The sequence below is a fragment of the Zerene cesonia genome, chromosome 16, assembly GCF_012273895.1.
Source record: "Zerene cesonia ecotype Mississippi chromosome 16, Zerene_cesonia_1.1, whole genome shotgun sequence".
NCBI classification, from domain to species: Eukaryota; Metazoa; Arthropoda; class Insecta; order Lepidoptera; family Pieridae; genus Zerene; species Zerene cesonia.
The window spans coordinates 3,335,829-3,355,176 of NC_052117.1; the positions used below are offsets into that span (position 1 = coordinate 3,335,829).

Here is a 19,348-nt window from a genome sequence, read left to right on the forward strand (position 1 = left end):
ATTTCATAAAAAATTATAGCAGTAAAAATCATAGCCGTTTCAAGCAAACGAACAAACGAAGCAACTACATTTTAATTAATCTCCCCGTGCAATTCATCTACAGAACAATCGTCTTAAACAGCGGTCGCATAATGAAAACTCTTGTCCTAGATTTATTAAGAACGGGCCTTTTTAGAATATTTTTAATAATCTCCTAGATGTTTTACGGCGCTGATATTAAAAGTTGAAGTGTCTACAAGAGCCATCATCACAAAATATTTCTCCATTAATATAAATAACGACCCTTCAAAGGGCCATTTGCAACACATTTTTGCCGTAGATTTTGATGCTGCTATTACGCAGGGTAAACGGTCTGCTCTGTGTCCATCGTGGCTGTCGTTCGATTTAATTTAGCACAGCCGGCGGTTACCCTCCGGTTAATTTGGAAATAATTATTGCCTGCAACTCTCCCCATGAGACTGGACAAAAAATCTACTTCGGCTGATACGTCCTAATGCGTTCTTGATGATAAAATGTCTACGTGAAACAAATATAAGACGTCTGGATAACGATCTTTACTTTCAATACAAAAATATACTGCAGGTGGCAATATTGTAACGGTTTTAACTAATTACATCAGACTAATAGACGATTTGAGATCATCAGTCATATATGGAAGCATATAGAACATGTTCCCCAATATCCCAGAAAAATACCTATTGTAAATAATATAAATCTTTAATGTTGTATAGTACATATCTTTTCATGCTATAAAATCTTTATATTTCCCTGTATGTTTCATATTAATTACTAGACAACGCTTTCTGGTGGTAATAAATCAGGGTTTGTCTCATAGTTTAAAATTTATTATCTTTAACGGTGTAATACTGCCACTGCTCTTTCATCTAGCAACTTAACAAAGTAAAAAGAACTAAAAACACTTTATTCCGTCCACCATGACCATCCTAAAGTTTACTCGACGTATAAACTTTGCCTACAAACGCAACACTTGCTTTTGTTTCGCAGAATTAATATATCAACAGTCTACATGACTGATACTCTTAATATTGTACCACATACGCACCCTTTGTTGTCATTACAATACAGAAAGCATGCCGTGTCTGCTTCAAACTGAATCCATCAAGCTGCGTGCCTATTCCAAATAAACAATATGGTAGCACACGCCATACAATATCCGATATCTACATGTATTCAGTGTGATTGACTCGCCGGGTATTGTTTGTGAAGTTCGCAATCACTCAAAAGTACGATATCAAATAGTGACGGATTATTTCTCGGGAATATCGATGTTTTAGAGCTTATGTTTTCACATTGGTCCCTATGAATATGTTTTGGACGCTTCCTATTCGATCTTATTTTTTCATGATAAAGAACAATGGCAGATGTAATATGTCATATGTTATTGGGTTTTAAATTGTGTTAAATGGAATTTCAATTTTCTTTAAATAAGACGGGATATATAGAAATATGAAATTAATCTTATTATATTATCAAATATATACTAACCCGAAAAATCTATATATTTCTAGGTCACTACACATCACTAGTTTCCCCACTAAGAATAGGGTTGAACAGGGGTGGTTTTAAGAACTAAAAGCGCAATGTACTGCCTAGCTAGGCTAGGAAACCACAAAAGGCCTCCGTCACAATGTCTACGAACACAAAGAGAACGAGGAATGTAGCTTTGCTTCCATGATGAAAGGAATATTACAAAAGTATATTCAGCACAGCGGCACATTGAAAGTTGGCTTTTAATTATGTTTTCATCAATAGAAAATATGCTTTATAGGAGAATGTCAAATAAAATTCATATTCATATTACAAAGAAAGAGGCTCTAAGATAGCTGCTACACACTCTTCGATTAATATAAGTCGATGTACACACTAACAATAAACCTAACTTAATAAAAGTTAAGTTTATTGTTATATGCATAGAATTTATCACAATTATTTTCGGGTTTGGGGTTTTAAAATAGTGTATAACAAATGAGATGTTAACTTCCTAACATGTAATTAAGTATTAAATAACATTGTTTATGAGGTACATATGATTTTAGCAAGTTGTATATTTGCAACATATTATAATATATTGTTATTCTATACTGAAATCATAGACAGTGGGCCTGCCATGGACTAGCCCTGTGTCTGCGCTTAATAGTCAATCTGATATTGATAGCTTCTGTTACGTTAACTAGTTAGCTATTTTGTCTATATAATGTTCGATTTAATAACATGAAGGGTTATGACGCTATGTGTATTATGTAATATCAAACATCAAACATATATAATATGTTTTATATCTATATACGGTAAAATAAGCTATGTAAAATTACTTCTATAAAAAGGTCTCCTTGTCCTTGGTAATAAACAATAATAACAAATCCAAAAAACAAAAATATAATTGAGAACCTCCTGCATTTTTACGAACATCGGTTAAATCGTAAACTAAAAAAACTGTAAATGTAAGAAGTGGTTATTAAGTGGTTATCAAAGTATAATTTCGAAATAAAAAACATATCCAAGTAATACTTAGCATAAACTTCATTAACAAAAGAACAATTATTTCTGTACTTTAAGTAAGTTGAGTATCAAGAAAAGACACATTAAAGCAGTCAAACACAATAAACACATACTTTAAGTACATACATTTAATATATAAACTTTATTTGAACAAAACATCAAACAACAATTTAATATTATTTCATAGTTCAGACGGATCTTCAAAATCTCTCCGTCTGCTCAAGAACTGGAAAAAGCATCTCATGAAACCACTCACTCCGATATCGTTCGTCGGGCTTTTAATTTATCATTCCCACACCGGTTTTTAAAACTTCTATATTTGAGAGGGTGCGGAGACCTTCTGACTGTCTTTTGGGAAATTCACGTTAAAGTTCCGCCTTAAATATTTTAATAAACTCGTATTAAAGCCGTAAAAAACATTTTGCACTCCAGTTTTTTACTCGCGACACCCCAGATGATTTTACCACAAATTTTGAGTGCGTACTACTTTCAATTGGGGAGCTGCGAGACTTGCTGGGTGTATTTCATTATTCATACCGCTTTGTTCCTAACTTCGGTTTCTGTTTTGGACATATGTCGTTGTTTTTGACATGAATATGTACTGAGTCTATTTATTACTTCAAATGGCATAGTATCAGCATTCAGAAAAACAATGACACTTAAAATATTGAAGCTATCAAGCTTAAAGATACAATATTGTAAATGGCGAGTGGAAAGAATGACGTCTTCAGTCATAAGGATAGAAAATAGTGCGCTATATATAATATGTTGTATCCGACGAATGATAGATATTTAGCCATTGCTTGTACAATTTTATACAATCAGGCGACACAAAACAACGGCAGAGAGCATAATCGGATTTCCAACGATTTGGTTCACCGTCACAATATACGAGTACGTTTATGATAATACCACACCGGTCGCATAATGTGATGGTGTGTCGGGTAGATTTGCGTAGATTTTTATATGAAAATCTGCGTAGTGGGTGTATTTTATGTGCACTGGAGGTGTAAAAATATATACCGAAATACGAGATATTGTTTTTACACACGCTTTGTATTCAGATCACATTTCAAAAGCCTGCGCTCGAAATCTGGGGTGTTTTATCCGACGGTGAGGTGCGTTAAATTAATGCTAATAACGCTTAGCTTTTGACATGACAACTAAAAGCCACTTTACAACTATAATACGAAATGACTTAATGTTTCCCAGTTGGGATACTAAACTAACTTCTTTCATTAAAGATAATTAATAATTTGATAATTTGAGAGAGAGCGAGAGAGAAAGAATTTCTTTAAATTATTTATTTATTTGTTTTATTGTGTTATAATAATTATAAACATTTACAATTTAACAAACATGCATGATATCATTCACTAAAATAAGAATATTTTTTCAGGTATAACACTAACAATAAATAAAGTAGATCACATAAATAAACCAATTCAATCTCGCACAAAACTCGGAACGGGAGTTCCAAAACAATTGTTTTAGGTTCATCTCTTTGTCGGTTCAAATGAACGGAACTAGAGTGATTTGTGACGCATTCGATTACATGTGATTCACAGTGATACAATTGTGCTTTTCCTATCACTGAACAAAAACAATGGTGAAATTTATCACGCGCCATTAAAACCTGAACGAAAATAAATGGATTAGAATTTAATAGTGTATAATAGATCATTCTAGATATTATTAAATGAGTATATCAATCTCTTTACTTTCAATGTAATATATAATATATGATATTAACTTTTCACTTAAATTTAATCTATTAACTGTAAAACTCGCAGAGACATAAAACTGCAGACATAATTTAACGGTAAATTTAATTTTAATCGACGGTATAATGTATTCATTAAACACTGTAGTACCTTTCAAGAGAAGGCGAACCCTTGCCGGGCTATAATTTCATTAACTCAGAGAAGTGCACCGTCCTTAACAAAATACTTAATATCGTGAAATGTTCAGTTAAATAAAAGGTAAAGTATGAAATCTATTCTTATTCAATAAGCTTTACAATTTGAATACGAAATTTATTTTGAATGAGGTTTCTTTGAAGTGAAATCTTAATAATATAATAAATAAGTGATCTCCACTTGGCATAAGCCCGTGGTCTTCACATTACTACCGAAACTCTCTTTTAGTTTCGAGGAAAGCAACTCTTTTCAAAAATAATGATAAATAATATATCTATAATCTTAATAAATAATATGTAATTTCTTTATAAGTACCTGCTTATATTTCTATCGTCGCATATTTCAGTCAACATCTCCTCCAAATCCGTCGAAAGTGTATTTAATAACTGAAACAAATAAGAATCAATTAGAATAATTATTAAATATATGCTTTTATAAATACAATATTAGTCCAATTAAAATAATTGTACAATGGTTGATGATATAATGTAGACTTGACTGCATTCGAAACAAAAGTATTAAGTAGCTAATAATTTAAACCCGCGACTCACTTGTATGGATACGGTATGAAAACTAGTTCAAACATACTATTCCAGAAATTACTTCAATAGTTCAACCATACTGCTAGCTCTGCTACATGAGGCTATCCAATGCTTATTGATTTACTAGCTGCGCCCCGCGGTTTCACCCGCGTAAGTCCGTATCCCGTAGGAATATCGGGATAAAAAGTTGCCTATATGTTATTCCAGTTGTCCAGCTGTCTACGTACCAAATTTCATTGCATAGAGTTCAACAGTTATTGCGTGAAAGAGCAACAAACACACACACATCCTTACAAACTTTCGCATTTATAATATTAGTAGGAAGTAGGACTAATATAGATATTGATATAGATTTTAAAACAAATGTGTCACTCAAGCGAACTGTACACCTATTCAATCACTATGAAACCAACAATGGAAATGATAGTATGAAATGCCGCGTTAATTCCTATTATTGAAGCGGTCTGCATACCATTCGATTTTCTATTCACCCTTGGGCACATATGGGAAAACGTACGGAAATGAGTTAAGCCGTGTTCACCGCAGCTTCAGGTTTAGCTATTTGATGTTCTAACATACTGTAGTTTAATGCAGAAAGCGAAATCACCACATCTTTGTAATTAATGTATCGGCTTATTTAAGTTTGTATAAAAGTATTGCGCGTAGTCAGTAAAATCTATTAATTTTTTGCAATATTCAGTCTTAAGCAATATTAAAAGAGGTAAGAAGTGAATAACAATTCACTTATACTTTTAACGTCTCATGAAAATCGCTTTACTTACACACGTCAACATCGGTTGTTTCTTTAATTTTTTCCATAATCAGTCAGTGCTACAAACTTATTTCCCATACCTCTTCATTCTTATAGCCCGTGTGTACATTCAGTTAGTTATTTGCCTAGTTCGCAGACGGGGTGGTAGCATAAAAAGTTTCTCAAATAAAAATCTCTCGTCAAACCGCTCGACTCCCCACGTGTTATGCTGACTCCGAGTTTTATTGCGGCACCTCCCTCACTCGATATAAAACGACAAATTACCATAATTTCAAGGCTCATGTTGAATGCGCCGAAATTTACATAGTTAATCTTGATTAAGCTAACGCGTTTTATCTGTGTAGTGGTTTCTGTTAAATCTGTAATCCTGCCATCTAAGATTTTAGATCTTAGGTTAGAAATTAATGGAATCATTATATACGGTAAATCAAAGCGTCATGTCAAGTCATGGATATTAAATGAGAAAACGATTATAATTGTATAATATAGAAAAATTAGTCAGGTGCGATTCGAACTAGTGACACTAAGGGTTTTGTACAAATAAACTAATTGGTAGAAACTGCATAAAAAATTGGCACCCATTCAATTTATGGTCATGCCTACCGTTGTCTAACCTCGATTTTTTATCATTTGATATTGTAGCGGCATCTGAAATATATAATTTGTGAAATTTTCAACTATCTTCTAACGGACAGACACATAGGCAGACACCAAAAAGCCTAAAAATCAATATGGTTCCAAAAATACACGAGATTATCACTTATAATCGTAACAAAAATAGATTTTAGCTTGAAGAAACTTAGCAAGAAGTCTGTATTAACGTAGATATCCTTCATTTTAAATCTAGTTCAACTCGTAAGTTAGGAAAATGAATAGACTAATATCTACAATAAAACATAGTTAATTCCGTTCAATTAACCAAAAACTCACCTTTTCTGTTTGATATTAAAAATATTAAGTATTAATATGGGAATATTTATCCGTAAGGGAAATTTTGTTTTCTTTCACAGCTTTAACTCTTACTGATTAAATGTTTTTACATCGATAAAGTGTTTCAACCTACTTCGAAGACAGAAAAGTAGGTCGATGACCTGGCCTGTTTGATTCCAGTTGCTATGAAACGAAAAACCGAAACACAGGACCAACCAGGAAATAATCATCATATTACTTTCGTTTCACTAAATTACCATCAATATTTAGCTATATATTAAACTACTTATGTAGAACATATATTCACCTATTTACATAGTAACTTTTTGATTTTGATTAACACACAGATTTTGATTAATAATGCTCGCCTGAACCAGACAGATTTTAATTAATGAAATAAGTGTATACAAAAATAATCTTGAATAGAACACACTTAAATTTACACATTCTTTTGATTCATTATTGTTTTAAATAGATGCAACTAAATATTTCCACTATTTATTTTCTTAAAACTAAAGAGCCCCTTAAAAAACCCCAACACTTCTATACTAGTCAAGAACACACTCGAATAAAATTTTACTTAGTCTCAACACATTATTACTACGAAGTAAACTTTTAAACACTAAATTACGTCTTCATACTGCACTCTAGTATCTCATAAAGCTAACGAGGCAGCTCTAATTGTTTGGAAGTGTCCCGTAATGCCCCGAGCGGGGACGCCGCTCAACTTATTATTTCTTTTCAACATTTAATGTTATGAGATGATATTTCATGTTCGCGGTATGAGCAAAACATGAAGATGGAGTGATAAATGACAATTTTTTTTTTTTTGTATTTTTTATGTATTATTTCAAAATATATTTCGTACAAAAAGACTATATTACTATCCACTTAAAAAGTTTCTGTAAACAATTGAAAAACCAAAATTGTTATTTCTACATCAGTTTACAAAAGCAAGTTCACTGAAAGTTTAGTATGTAAGCAATTATGATTTTATGTTATTGATGAATCATCCCGTATTAAAATCAAAAATTAATTATTATTAATGTGTATGTAATGTGACCTATCTCGAATATCTTCATTAAATTGATGCGTATGAACCAAAAACTATATAGTACATGTTTCATCTGTCAGGCATTAACATACTATAATATGCAAATTTTGACATTAAACCGCTCCTCCCCCGGGTCTCGGCTCAACACCCCGCGCGTCGCATTATGAATAATGCTTTTCGTTACAGCTGTGAAAATGCGTCATTTTCATCAAATATCTCTTTCTTATTTACACAATAAACTACTATGTATTCTATACGTTATAACCGTTTTTAAAGGTAAACTACGATCGAAATAACACATACTCTTTAGAAAGAAAATAATCAAATATAAATAAAAAATACGAAGAATTGTGAAAATATTGCAAAGAATGAAAATCTATTATACTTTACTAGTTCTTTGTTTCTTTCAACATTTCTATAATCTCAGGAACTGCTTGGCCGAATTCAATAAATTCTCTTACCACTGCATATGTACGTGATCTCGACTGCTTAAGGATATATCATATGTACCACTACCGAAGTCGGGACGAACCGTTAGTTAATAATAGGGATAGAGAAACAACATATTAAATCCAATACAAAATGGTACAATAGACTTGGAAATACTATAATTTTCAAACAGTCACGTTATAAACAATGATAATACCCCGACACAATATCATTCCAATGGTGATATATAATTCCCATCAGTAAAGATATCTCATAACAAGCTATTGTACGGAGATCGATGAAAATGAACGACATTAATCTATTCTTGAGTTCCGCAATGTAATCCGTTAATAAATCTTTGTCCTAAAAATACGGATGTTATTTTGTTATATACGGACTTTAGTAAATTATATGTAATAGAATAATTTCAGGTATATATTTTTTACAAAAACAAATGTATTTTGCTTTTTCTTACAACGTAATCTCGTTTTTAAATTATAGGGAGCTATCTTTAAACCATCTTATAATGTTGTATGATTTTTAGTACAAATATGAGATTTGTTAAACGTATCTCTTTCAAGCTTTCTGAACAATAATTTCTCTGCTAAAAAGCTTAATAGGATTAAATATAAATGCACCTTAACCCTTTAACAAACAGTAATAAACAACACACCAGTCAAAACAAAATGTTCCCTGCATTGTTACAGTATAAATTAAGAAAGTTGTGTATGAATCGTCTGGTAGAAACTCCACGAACGGAAAACAATGTATTTTTTCTAATTAACAGGGATTTTCTGAATTTTCCAATAGCTTTTGCCTAGATTGTTTTATTTCTGCTTACTCTCTGCACTTGTTTTTGCATAAAATTCAATATGTATTGTGTCGGATTCATTTGCTTTAATTACCGCATTTTTATTACATTTGACTAAGAATGAATTATTTAGAGCCAATCCTACTAATATTATAAATGCGAAAGTTTGTAAGGATGTGTGTGTGTGTTTGTTGCTCTTTCACGCAAAAACTACTCAACCAAGTGCAATGAAATTTGGTACGTAGACAGCTGGATAACTGGAATAACATATAGGCAACTTTTTATCCCTACGGGATACGGACTTACGCGGGGCGGGTCGCAGCTAGTATTTTATATTTGTACACTTAAATATTGTAATGAAAAACCGTTGCAACTGCACATGCAATATCTACCGTCAATTTTAATATCAAAAATCATTCTTTCCAATAATAAGCTAATATAAGTCAATAGAGGAACTTTCAAAGATTCTCAAGAATCCAATAAAGTCAAAGTTTTAAAGCGTTCCTTGCAAGTTTCAAAATGATCATTAAAACTTTGACTTACAGTCGTCGAAATTGTCCATTAAGTACCGACTGGAACAATTTTCTCAGCAAACAAACGGGCGACTATTCTAATTAACGGTGTTGATGATTTTGAGGCTTCGCAGGTCCGCAGCTTTGAACTTCTTTTAACTTTCAAAGACTCATGGGAGTCGTTTGATGTTTGCAATGTTTTTAATTTTAATGTTTTTAGCGACATACAACTGATCTTTTTTAGAGGGTGTCTTTCATGATGAGGTTATTGTCGTACTACAAAATTGATTCCTTTATATGAAATTATTATGAGAGCTGATCAATTGTAATTATAAAATATATCCGAACAATTAGCTAATTTGTATTTATCGACTCAAAAATATCTACAAAAAACCGTACAGCGAATACTTATTTAACTAAAACTGAACTAAAAACTCATCACGCCAGGCCAGTCGCCGGCAGTAGACGGCCATAAACAAAAGGCGTTAGAACCGCTCGGTTTCGATACGATATTCAATTTCCTTCACAACCACAAAGCGGCGCCACGCGTTCTCTTTGCAGTAATGATTCGAACGGTTTGAGAAATAAGTATGAAGTAAACATTAAGTACCATGTAGAATGGAACAAAGCTTGAAAGATAAGGTACAAATTATTTTTCCATTCCTCGTCGCAAAAATGTTTACTCATAAATTGATATTTGCTCGTACAAAATATACGGCGCTGTAAAACAAAATTTAAAGATTTTATTCTTCGTACAAGTCTTCATAAACTGGTTATTTTGGGAAATTCCAGTTTCCAAACAAGTTCATGTAGAATCTTATTACATTAAATACAGTTTCCATTCATTTCTACATAATAGAGCTGTAAATGTTTTTTTATTTACTTACACGATACAGCCTATTATATATTATTTAACAACATAAAGTCAATAAAGCTGTTTAACTGTTTAAATTAGAACATAAATTTAAAGTAAACGCTCAATTCCATATCCATAGTAGTCTGCTATCGAGTTCGGTACAGGAATTTCTAAAAGCGTATGACCACGAACCGGACCACACAAGGCAGGATATGAGAATGTCAAATGCACTCTCAATTTAAAACCCTCATTGGACTTTACTATAGGTCTAATACGTTCACTTAATCAAAGTAACATTATTGTCTTTCCCTATACTCAATGAAAAACTGTTTTATAACATGCATTTACGCAGTATTATAGATAAATGTATAGTAGCTGCAGCTCTTAGCTTCATTCGTATGTTAAAAACCCTTAGTATATGATGACCATATTTTACAATATATGTAGTTAATGAAAGCACAATGAGCATATTCATTTTCATCTTACACACATACATTGATAAAATTACTTGATATTAAAAGGCAAACAAACAAAAACAGATGTTTTTTATAACGACAAATATTATTGAAATATCAACAATCGCCCAAATACTCCGAGATTTAGAGATCCATAGCAAAAACCACTATATTTAGAAATCAATGCAAGCAAATATGCTGTCAAACTGCTTTTCATTATTCAAAGAAGATTCATTATTATTTTCATTTTCCTAAGATAAGCGTGTTGTTAATAAATAACCATACGCAAGAACATTAATAAAGCTTAATGCGTGCAAACACGCAATAGTCTATTTCCCAGATAAATGTAATAGCGAAATTATGCAACTAAAGACTTGTATTACATGTTATTAGCTAGACTTATTGCAATATGAATTCTCATAAAAGTAGTTTAAATGCGTCTAAAAGCATAAATATAAATAAAACACAATTTTTTACTTTACCCTTCTAAAATAGAAATTTAAAATATATAAATTATGTACATATTTCTATATTTACACGATAACTTATTTACAAATAATTGCATTAAATTAGATTTTTAATATCTTTGTTTAGATACTAGCAGTTCGCTGCGGCTTCGCCCGTGGTACATATACATAGGATATGTATATGTACCACCATGAAGTTGCAGCTTTACACTGGTAAAACAATTTTTGAAATGGGTCCAGTGTTTCGGTGAAAACGTTACAAACATACAAAAGTTTTTCCTTATTATAATATTATAGTGTAAATACATGCAATTTTATCATTAAAAAAATGTACCTTCATGTAGGATCCCCCATTCCTCTCCTCGCAGTGTCTTCGAATGTACCGTTGACAAATATTTGACATTTTGCAATCTGAAACAAGAATAAATGCTCCTTAAAATAATAATAAGTATTTATGGTACACTTTTGAGTATTATATAAATCCTTCCATACGAAAGATACGTATGATATGGAGTAAGCAAAATATTTCTGTGTTAATTCGATACAATTAGGTATTTTATACATATCTTCCCGCATACAGACATGAGAATATTAGAGACTTGACGAGTTCTAGCAATGGAATATTACGAAATTAGGAGATTTCGAATAGAAAAAAAATCTAACTTTATTGCCTACCTTAAAACTACGTTAACTTTAAAAATATACATTCATATTATTACGCTTTATTACTTATCTGTGGTTAAGTCATATGATGATATCTCTAAACAAATCCAGTGAGTGAAGTAATGGTTGGTTATGTTAGGTTTTTCCAAAAACTACACTGAAAGTTGAGTCTCACAAAGCGGGGCTCGGTTAACTCACATCCTACTATTTTGGTAAAATATTTTTATGCATTTAAATTGACAAAAAAAGACTCACACTTACATATATTTTCTTTACGACGGTTACTTTTAGATTACAAAACCAACCCAAGACGTTCACCTACCTACAATATTTTCAGGATCAAAATAACGCCACCCACACTTGTTTTAGAATAAACGGATATCAACTTCCTTATTCCATTGTATTATTTATGGTTTCTTAAAGAATCTAAAATTACGCTTCCCGGTAAACAAAAGACGCAAGAACCAATAAACTTACCTTGGATGCTGTTGAACTTGAATAATATTATATGTACTTTTATTGAAAAGCACATAAAAATGCAATCATTTTATAATAAAAAATCTGAAAAAGTGTTAATCATATTATCTACGTGCGTTATGAAACAGCCTACATTTTAATCTATTAAGATATACACGGACATCAATCCGATTAAAATTTATAAAGTGCATTTCATAACATGCATAAAATCAATGTTTGTTTAATATTATAAGAGCGCAATTTAAACCGATATCACATACCTAGATATAAACAAATATTTCCATAATCGTGATGGCTGAACGCCCCTCCACGCAATAAACAAATTGCCCTCAGTGTCGCTTAAGCATTCTAGTTAGCAGTACGCAATTTCCTGGTTACCAAAAATAAGTGTCATTTACAAAAAGGGTAGGGTATGTACGCGTGAATTATGTAGTCTCACCATAAACATCGACGATTTACATAAAAGGGATGGAAGCTTTCTGGAGATGAGCGTTTATTATACGCGATGCTTAACTAAGTCACGTAGCTCATGCTCAATTTCAATTGATTCAAATATTATATCTGTCTGTATGAAAAAGTTTCTATTTTACGTACACAAACACAACGCAGTGTGTTATTAATGTCTTTAACATAATTATGTTTTCTCAATTGAGTCGCTGTAATAGGCGAAAAACTGATTTGTCTAGTAAACAAAATCGCTTTCCAAAGGGGTGTATGATGTGTGATAGTGATTAAATGATCACCTAGTTGACAATAACTTTTTTGACAAAAATAAGCTTACAGATATCAAATATGAAGTTAGCAACTGTTATTTTTACTGGAACATAGTAAATGTAACACACAAATAAAATCCGACTAATATTATAAAAGCGTAAGCTAATGACTGTATAATTGTCTGTTTCTTCTTCACGCCTAAATCATCGAATCGAAATATCATCTAAATCGAACCGATTTCGATGATATTTTGATAAACGACATAGGATAGTTTTCACGTTGAATATCCCTCCGAATAGGAAACTACGGGTAAATCCTAGATAGGTCTTTTCCTTTGTCTACGCGGTAAAAGTCGCGGGTGGATAGGTAGCAAAAAAATTGGTATTTAATTACTAAGTTAATTTATATTCCTCCCAATACATTTATACATACTCATTAAGTTCTGGCGATAAAAAAAAATAATTTAATTAGCATCCTCAAATATCTGAAATGTTCGGTGTCCTTAATTAAAAATTAATTACATACTTCGCTATAAATATTTATCTGGTTCATTTAACTGTATTATTGATACGTCAATAATTAAAGTAAAATACTTTAAAGGAATAATTCATATTATGCCACTCACGGTGTTCCTAACCTTCAAGAAAAAAGCGTAAGGCCAAGCTAAGCACCTGTAACACCACCACCACCAGTGTTTTATGGGACGCGGTGACTATTTAACACCAGGTGGTCCATTAGCCCATTTACTGGCTCTGCTATAAAAGAGAGATTGTTATTATGAAAATAACAACGTGTATTTGCAACGTAGCTTGTAGTGAAAACGTTATCATTATAAAGCCTACATTAAAAACTAACTCTGAAACCGAATGAAAACCTGCGCATCACATTCACCGTCCAGCTCATATTCAAACAGGATGTAAAAAGTAAAAATTTACCAATACATATCAGTATAACTGAACAATTTGCAAATACAAATTAATAGAAATGTCGGAACCAAACACCTGCCCAAAATGAATACCGCAGGATTTGTTCGTAGGTAGCGGGGGCGGAACGTGCCGATTTCAATATAATACACTGAATGATCCCACAACGCTTTGCAAATTAAACGTGTATTGTGGCGCAGCTAAAATTGAACTATTATTCGAATTACTTTTAATTAACAGCGTTTTTGAAAGAGCGATTTAAATGATCATAGCTTGTGAACAAGCTACAGGTATAACAATCCATATAATGTTGTTGACCAACATTACTGTATTAATCAACTGGTAATTGAACTTTCTGTAAAACAAAAACTCTTAAAGGGGCACTGATATGATTGCTATCAATTAGCGTCATCAAGTGATTTCTACATTTAGTAAAGTCTCTTGTACTGCTAAAGTTAGAACCTATTTTATTCACCTGGAAATAGAAACAATATGAATTATGGACGTTTCACAATGGAACAATTACCTCATATTAATTCAGCTTAACACGTAGAGTCCAAATATACCGAGCTATCTAACGCGTTCATTAGCGTGTCTGGTCTGCACATGCAAAAGCCTTCATAAATATCATCTTAGCGCCTCTGTAAATCCCGCGTCTGGTCCGAGGTGAGGATTATAGGATTGTCCGGGTGTCATTTTGCGTTTGCGATTTATTCCGATTCTGCAATACCTATGTGCAGTGGAGACAGTGATTTAATGTTTACCGGAGGGGCTTGGGGATAAAACTGTTCGTAAAATATTTTCTGTCATATATGATTATGTATGGCAAATGGTAATTGCAATTATGAATTTTAATACAGTTATAGATGGGTAAGAGCGATAAGCTGAGATTGTTACGGATTATGCCAAAAATTTTATCAAAGTATTCTGAGAAAAGCGGGTAGTATGTGTTTCAGTGGTATTTACAATTGAAGTAAGGACGAACGATGATATTATGATATTCGATGTAAGAAATATGGATCAGTTGAGTAATTTAAATAAACAGAAAACTACTAAAATAAACAAAAAATCGTACGTTGTTTGTTTTCTAATGCTTAAAAAACAACAGAATTGGTAACACTACGCCGATCCGTTCCACTCTGTCGACAGGTGAAACAACCTCGCCTCATTAGCCCCAGCCTCATTTGTCAACGCCCTCCGTATCCGAATTACACGTTTTTTATTAACGCCAATTCCTCGAACTCTAACGAGTGTAATTTTTCTGCAACCACCGGCTTTCCTTTTTCGGTTTTGCAATATATACATACGTAGCGGTTCAAAACGTTTTTACGCTGTGTTAAATAATTTTGCATGCGTAATTTGTTTGCGCTCAAATTCGCTGCCGTATTTTCGTTGAAACCTGATAGTCTAAAAATATAATAAAGACTGAATATTAAATGCAAATCAATGTCGCATACAATTTTTTAACGTAATTGCCTGTGAGATGGTACGTGAATAAGGTTATAACTCACGTTATATTTTTTCATTATAATTAACTTCGTATGAAATTACATGATGCGATATCCTACTATCCTACTAATATTATAAATGCGTAAAGTAATAAAGTTTGTAAGGATGTGTGTGTGTTTGTTGCTCTTTCACGCAAAAACTAATGAACAGATTGCAATGAAATTTGACACGTAGACAGGTGGACAACTGGAATAACATATAAGCAACTTTTTATCCCGATATTCCTACGGGATTCGGACTTTCGCGGGTGAAACCACGGGGCGCAGCTAGTATAATATATTTATGCAAACTTTGAATTTGTGTAATATTTACAACGCATTAACAATAGTATTCATTGAAATTAAATCTTATGTCAAAGAGTTGATTAACGTACATAGACTGATATATATTTCAAAAAAGACTTTCTATCTGAATTTTCTGTTTAAAAATCATTTTATAAACGTTCTCAGAAACAGGAATAAATTGAACTGCACTTGCTAACTTTTTTTAACTTTTTTTTTACTCTAAAGCTCCGTTTCCAACAGATAGATGTGATTCCTTTTGTTATAGTTAGATATAGCTCAATTCTTGTCGGCCATCCAGGTACAATTAATTATGAACACTTAAATAAGGTAATTATTTTTACCGTAAAACTTTACCGCCTTTAAATTGACAAAACTGCACCAAATTTTAATGAATCCTCGTGGCAGGGCTCAGGGATCTTTTAAATAAAAAAAGAATCATTTAAATCACCCAGTTAAAAGTTATGAGGTATCAAACACAAAAATACAGTTGGATTGTTAACCTCCTCCTATTTTCGAAGGAAAAATAATGAAAATTATTCATAAACTTTAAATTCTCTCTTAATTCAAACGAATTCAATCAAAGAACATCAATTAAAAAAATTCATCAAAGAACTTAATTCAATTTAACCAGACTCTTAAAGAAAGTCAAATTCAATTCTATAAGGAAATTTTAAAGCATACCTGAATGGAGAAACCTTGCTATAAAGTTTATAAATACAAATATTTCCATTCATACATCATGTCGTCTCGAAATCACCCTATATTTCTATTTTAAATCTCGACGTCTCCACGTTTGCACCCCTTCGCATATTCAGATGCATTAATGTAGGGACATTATGTTTTTCATACGAGCTCCCTTGTATCTCTAAGACATGCAGCCCATTGAGCCATGCTTTCAGAGCTCTTATTGAATACTAGTGACTCCTCCCCGCTTTGCCTTCACAATGGAATAAAATAGAGGTTACATACGATTGTAATAAAGGTGCGCCTTTCTTAACAATGGAAATTGAAGCTCAGAGTTTCCAGTCTGGCTTTTCAATATGTTACAAAAACAGCAAGATTTTTTATTGCTAAAATACTATGAATAGTGAGCAAATCCAAAAATTAAAGCTACCTCATTATTTTAGTATTCGAATTTCATTTCCTCGGTAGTTTTTCTAAACACAAAAAAATTACCTTAAAATCAATTTTACATGGTTGTAAAAATAATAAATGCAAATTGATGCAATTTCTTTCATGGTGTATTAAATCATACAATTAGTAACAGTTATTAATAACATCAGCAAATCTATGCAACCATCATCATCGGTCCATATTGCCTGAACCTTTACACAGGCTTCCTACAAAGGTTCAGTCAATGTGTGAATTGGCAGATGTCACATGTCGTCGAAGTGTTATTTTTTGGTGGTACCAGTTTCCTTATGACGCGGTTTTCCTTCATCGTTTTAAGCGATGTTGGAACGAATAATGTACAAATAAATTGACTTGAAACAGTCTTGGACGGTCACCTAGTTTCGACTTTTCGATTAGTCTTAACCACTGAGTCATCACTGCTCTATGTATGAAAACATTCATTATTATTTACCTGATAATGAATGAATACGTATCCCAAAAACTTTCAATTAATGCTCTCTCACTGTACCAAGAAAGCCCTTTGAATATACGTGACATAATCCACGTATATTAATTTCATACATCTCCATATCTAGCAGCCAACTAACACCGGCTATCCATCACACAATATCAAACGAACATATCTCAAGCGATCGTTAATTTCTCTAAGCATCACTCAAAGTCACGTAATGTAATAACAAATCTCGTCTCAATTGATACTAGATTAGGGCACGATCTATCTCAGGTGACGCCTCTGCTTTACCTCCGACACTCGATTTGATAGTTCGGGACGTTGATCGATGTTTACCTTTCGAACCTTTGAATTTGATATAAAAAACACGGTTTTTCGTTTTGTTATAAGACATGGAATACTTAAAAAGATCTTCAGGTAGTGGGTAAAATATATAGTACATGAAATTACTTAGTAAAATGAAATAATAAAAGCAACTGCAAAATGTTATTCATTCAGTAAATAAACCACACAACACACAATATAATATACAATTAAGAAATTTGCTTAATTTAAGCAAAGAGCTTATTTGTCAATAAAAGGTCATCCTAGCACCTGTATCACCACCAGTGTAGTGTTTATGAATAGTGGTTTCCACTTAACATCAGGCGGCCCAATTGCCCCTTTTCTTGCCTAGTACTCTGCTATAAAAAATATAATATGTAAACCGATTCATACGCTCCAATCAAAAAAAAAATTCTTATGCACCAAACCATACAAATAAAGAGTCTTCATTATGTATGTGGTAGTCGAACACGCTTCGGCACGAATTGGGCCAGCTCGCACCGGGGAAGTACCACACCCCCACAGAAGACCGGTGTGAAATAGCATTCTGCTGTGTTTCGTTCGGTGAGTGGGGGAGCCGGAGGCCCATATCCTTTTCCTTACAAGGGTAAGGAAAAGGATATGGCCCAGTCCTTTCCTGTATTCCTATCGCCAATCCTTTCCTAATCCCTTCCCAAAAAGTCGGTAATCCATTTGTAGAGGCGTAAGGTCTGCAATGGACCTTATGCCTCTCCAAATGTTCATGGGCGGTTGTAGCGCTTACCATCAGGCGTCCCACCAGCTCCATTGCCGACGGTAACATAAAAAAAAAAAAATATGTTATGAAGTGCATACGAACTTTCTGTGCAATAAATAATCTAATTAAAAATTGCTTCCCTTTCTAAATATATATAAACCCTGTTTAAAATGCTTGAAGCGCAAATAGGTTACCAACTTACCCAATTATTAGAATAATACTTACATGATTATCGTTTCCATACTTTAATATGTACTACAGTAATAATAAAACAATCTCTTCTACCTCCATTTCCTTCAATCACCACGGAATACTTTTATTCATTATGGCCATTAATCCCACCTTTATTGCTATCTACCCTCATCCAATATCAACGTTTTCTAAGACCAACCATTGTAATGGGCCCAAATACTTTTTTACCTATGTTCCGTGAAGAATTTAAGATCGTAAAATAAAAGGGGAGGAAATGTATTGGCGTGGCGGTATCTGAAATTTTAAAGAGTGAATTACATGTTTTCCTGGAAGAGGTAAGTTTATTGAGTTTATTTAACAATAGCTGCGGCCAATTGAAAGTTTTAACAAGAATATAGGTGATCATTTTTAAACGGACAAATTTGTAAAATCTAAGATATTAACATGTATTTGAAAAATGTCCTATCTTACTACACACCTACAGACGAAAATCGACTGGTGCCATACTAAAAATATACATAAATATATCTTTCTCATATTTTAATTCTTTAGACGAGTTCATAATCATACATATCGAATAATCATAGCACAACAGTATTTTTTATTAAGACTACAAAAACCATAGCATATAACATTTTATAATTAAATATCACACACGTATATAATACATATAC

General features: G+C 32.5%; 1 protein-coding gene across 1 annotated transcript in view; it reads right to left on the reverse strand.

The window, feature by feature from the left end:
- Positions 1 to 19,348, reverse strand: part of LOC119832992 (protein sprint) — a 162,629-nt gene that overhangs the window by 136,210 nt on the left and 7,071 nt on the right. Inside the window, exons 2-3 of the mRNA XM_038356855.1 lie at positions 11,602 to 11,678; positions 4,755 to 4,825 (exon numbers count right to left, since the gene is read on the reverse strand). Coding sequence (XP_038212783.1) covers positions 4,755 to 4,825; positions 11,602 to 11,670 — 140 coding nt within the window. The 5' untranslated portion in view covers positions 11,671 to 11,678. The remainder of the gene's footprint in view (positions 1 to 4,754; positions 4,826 to 11,601; positions 11,679 to 19,348) is intronic.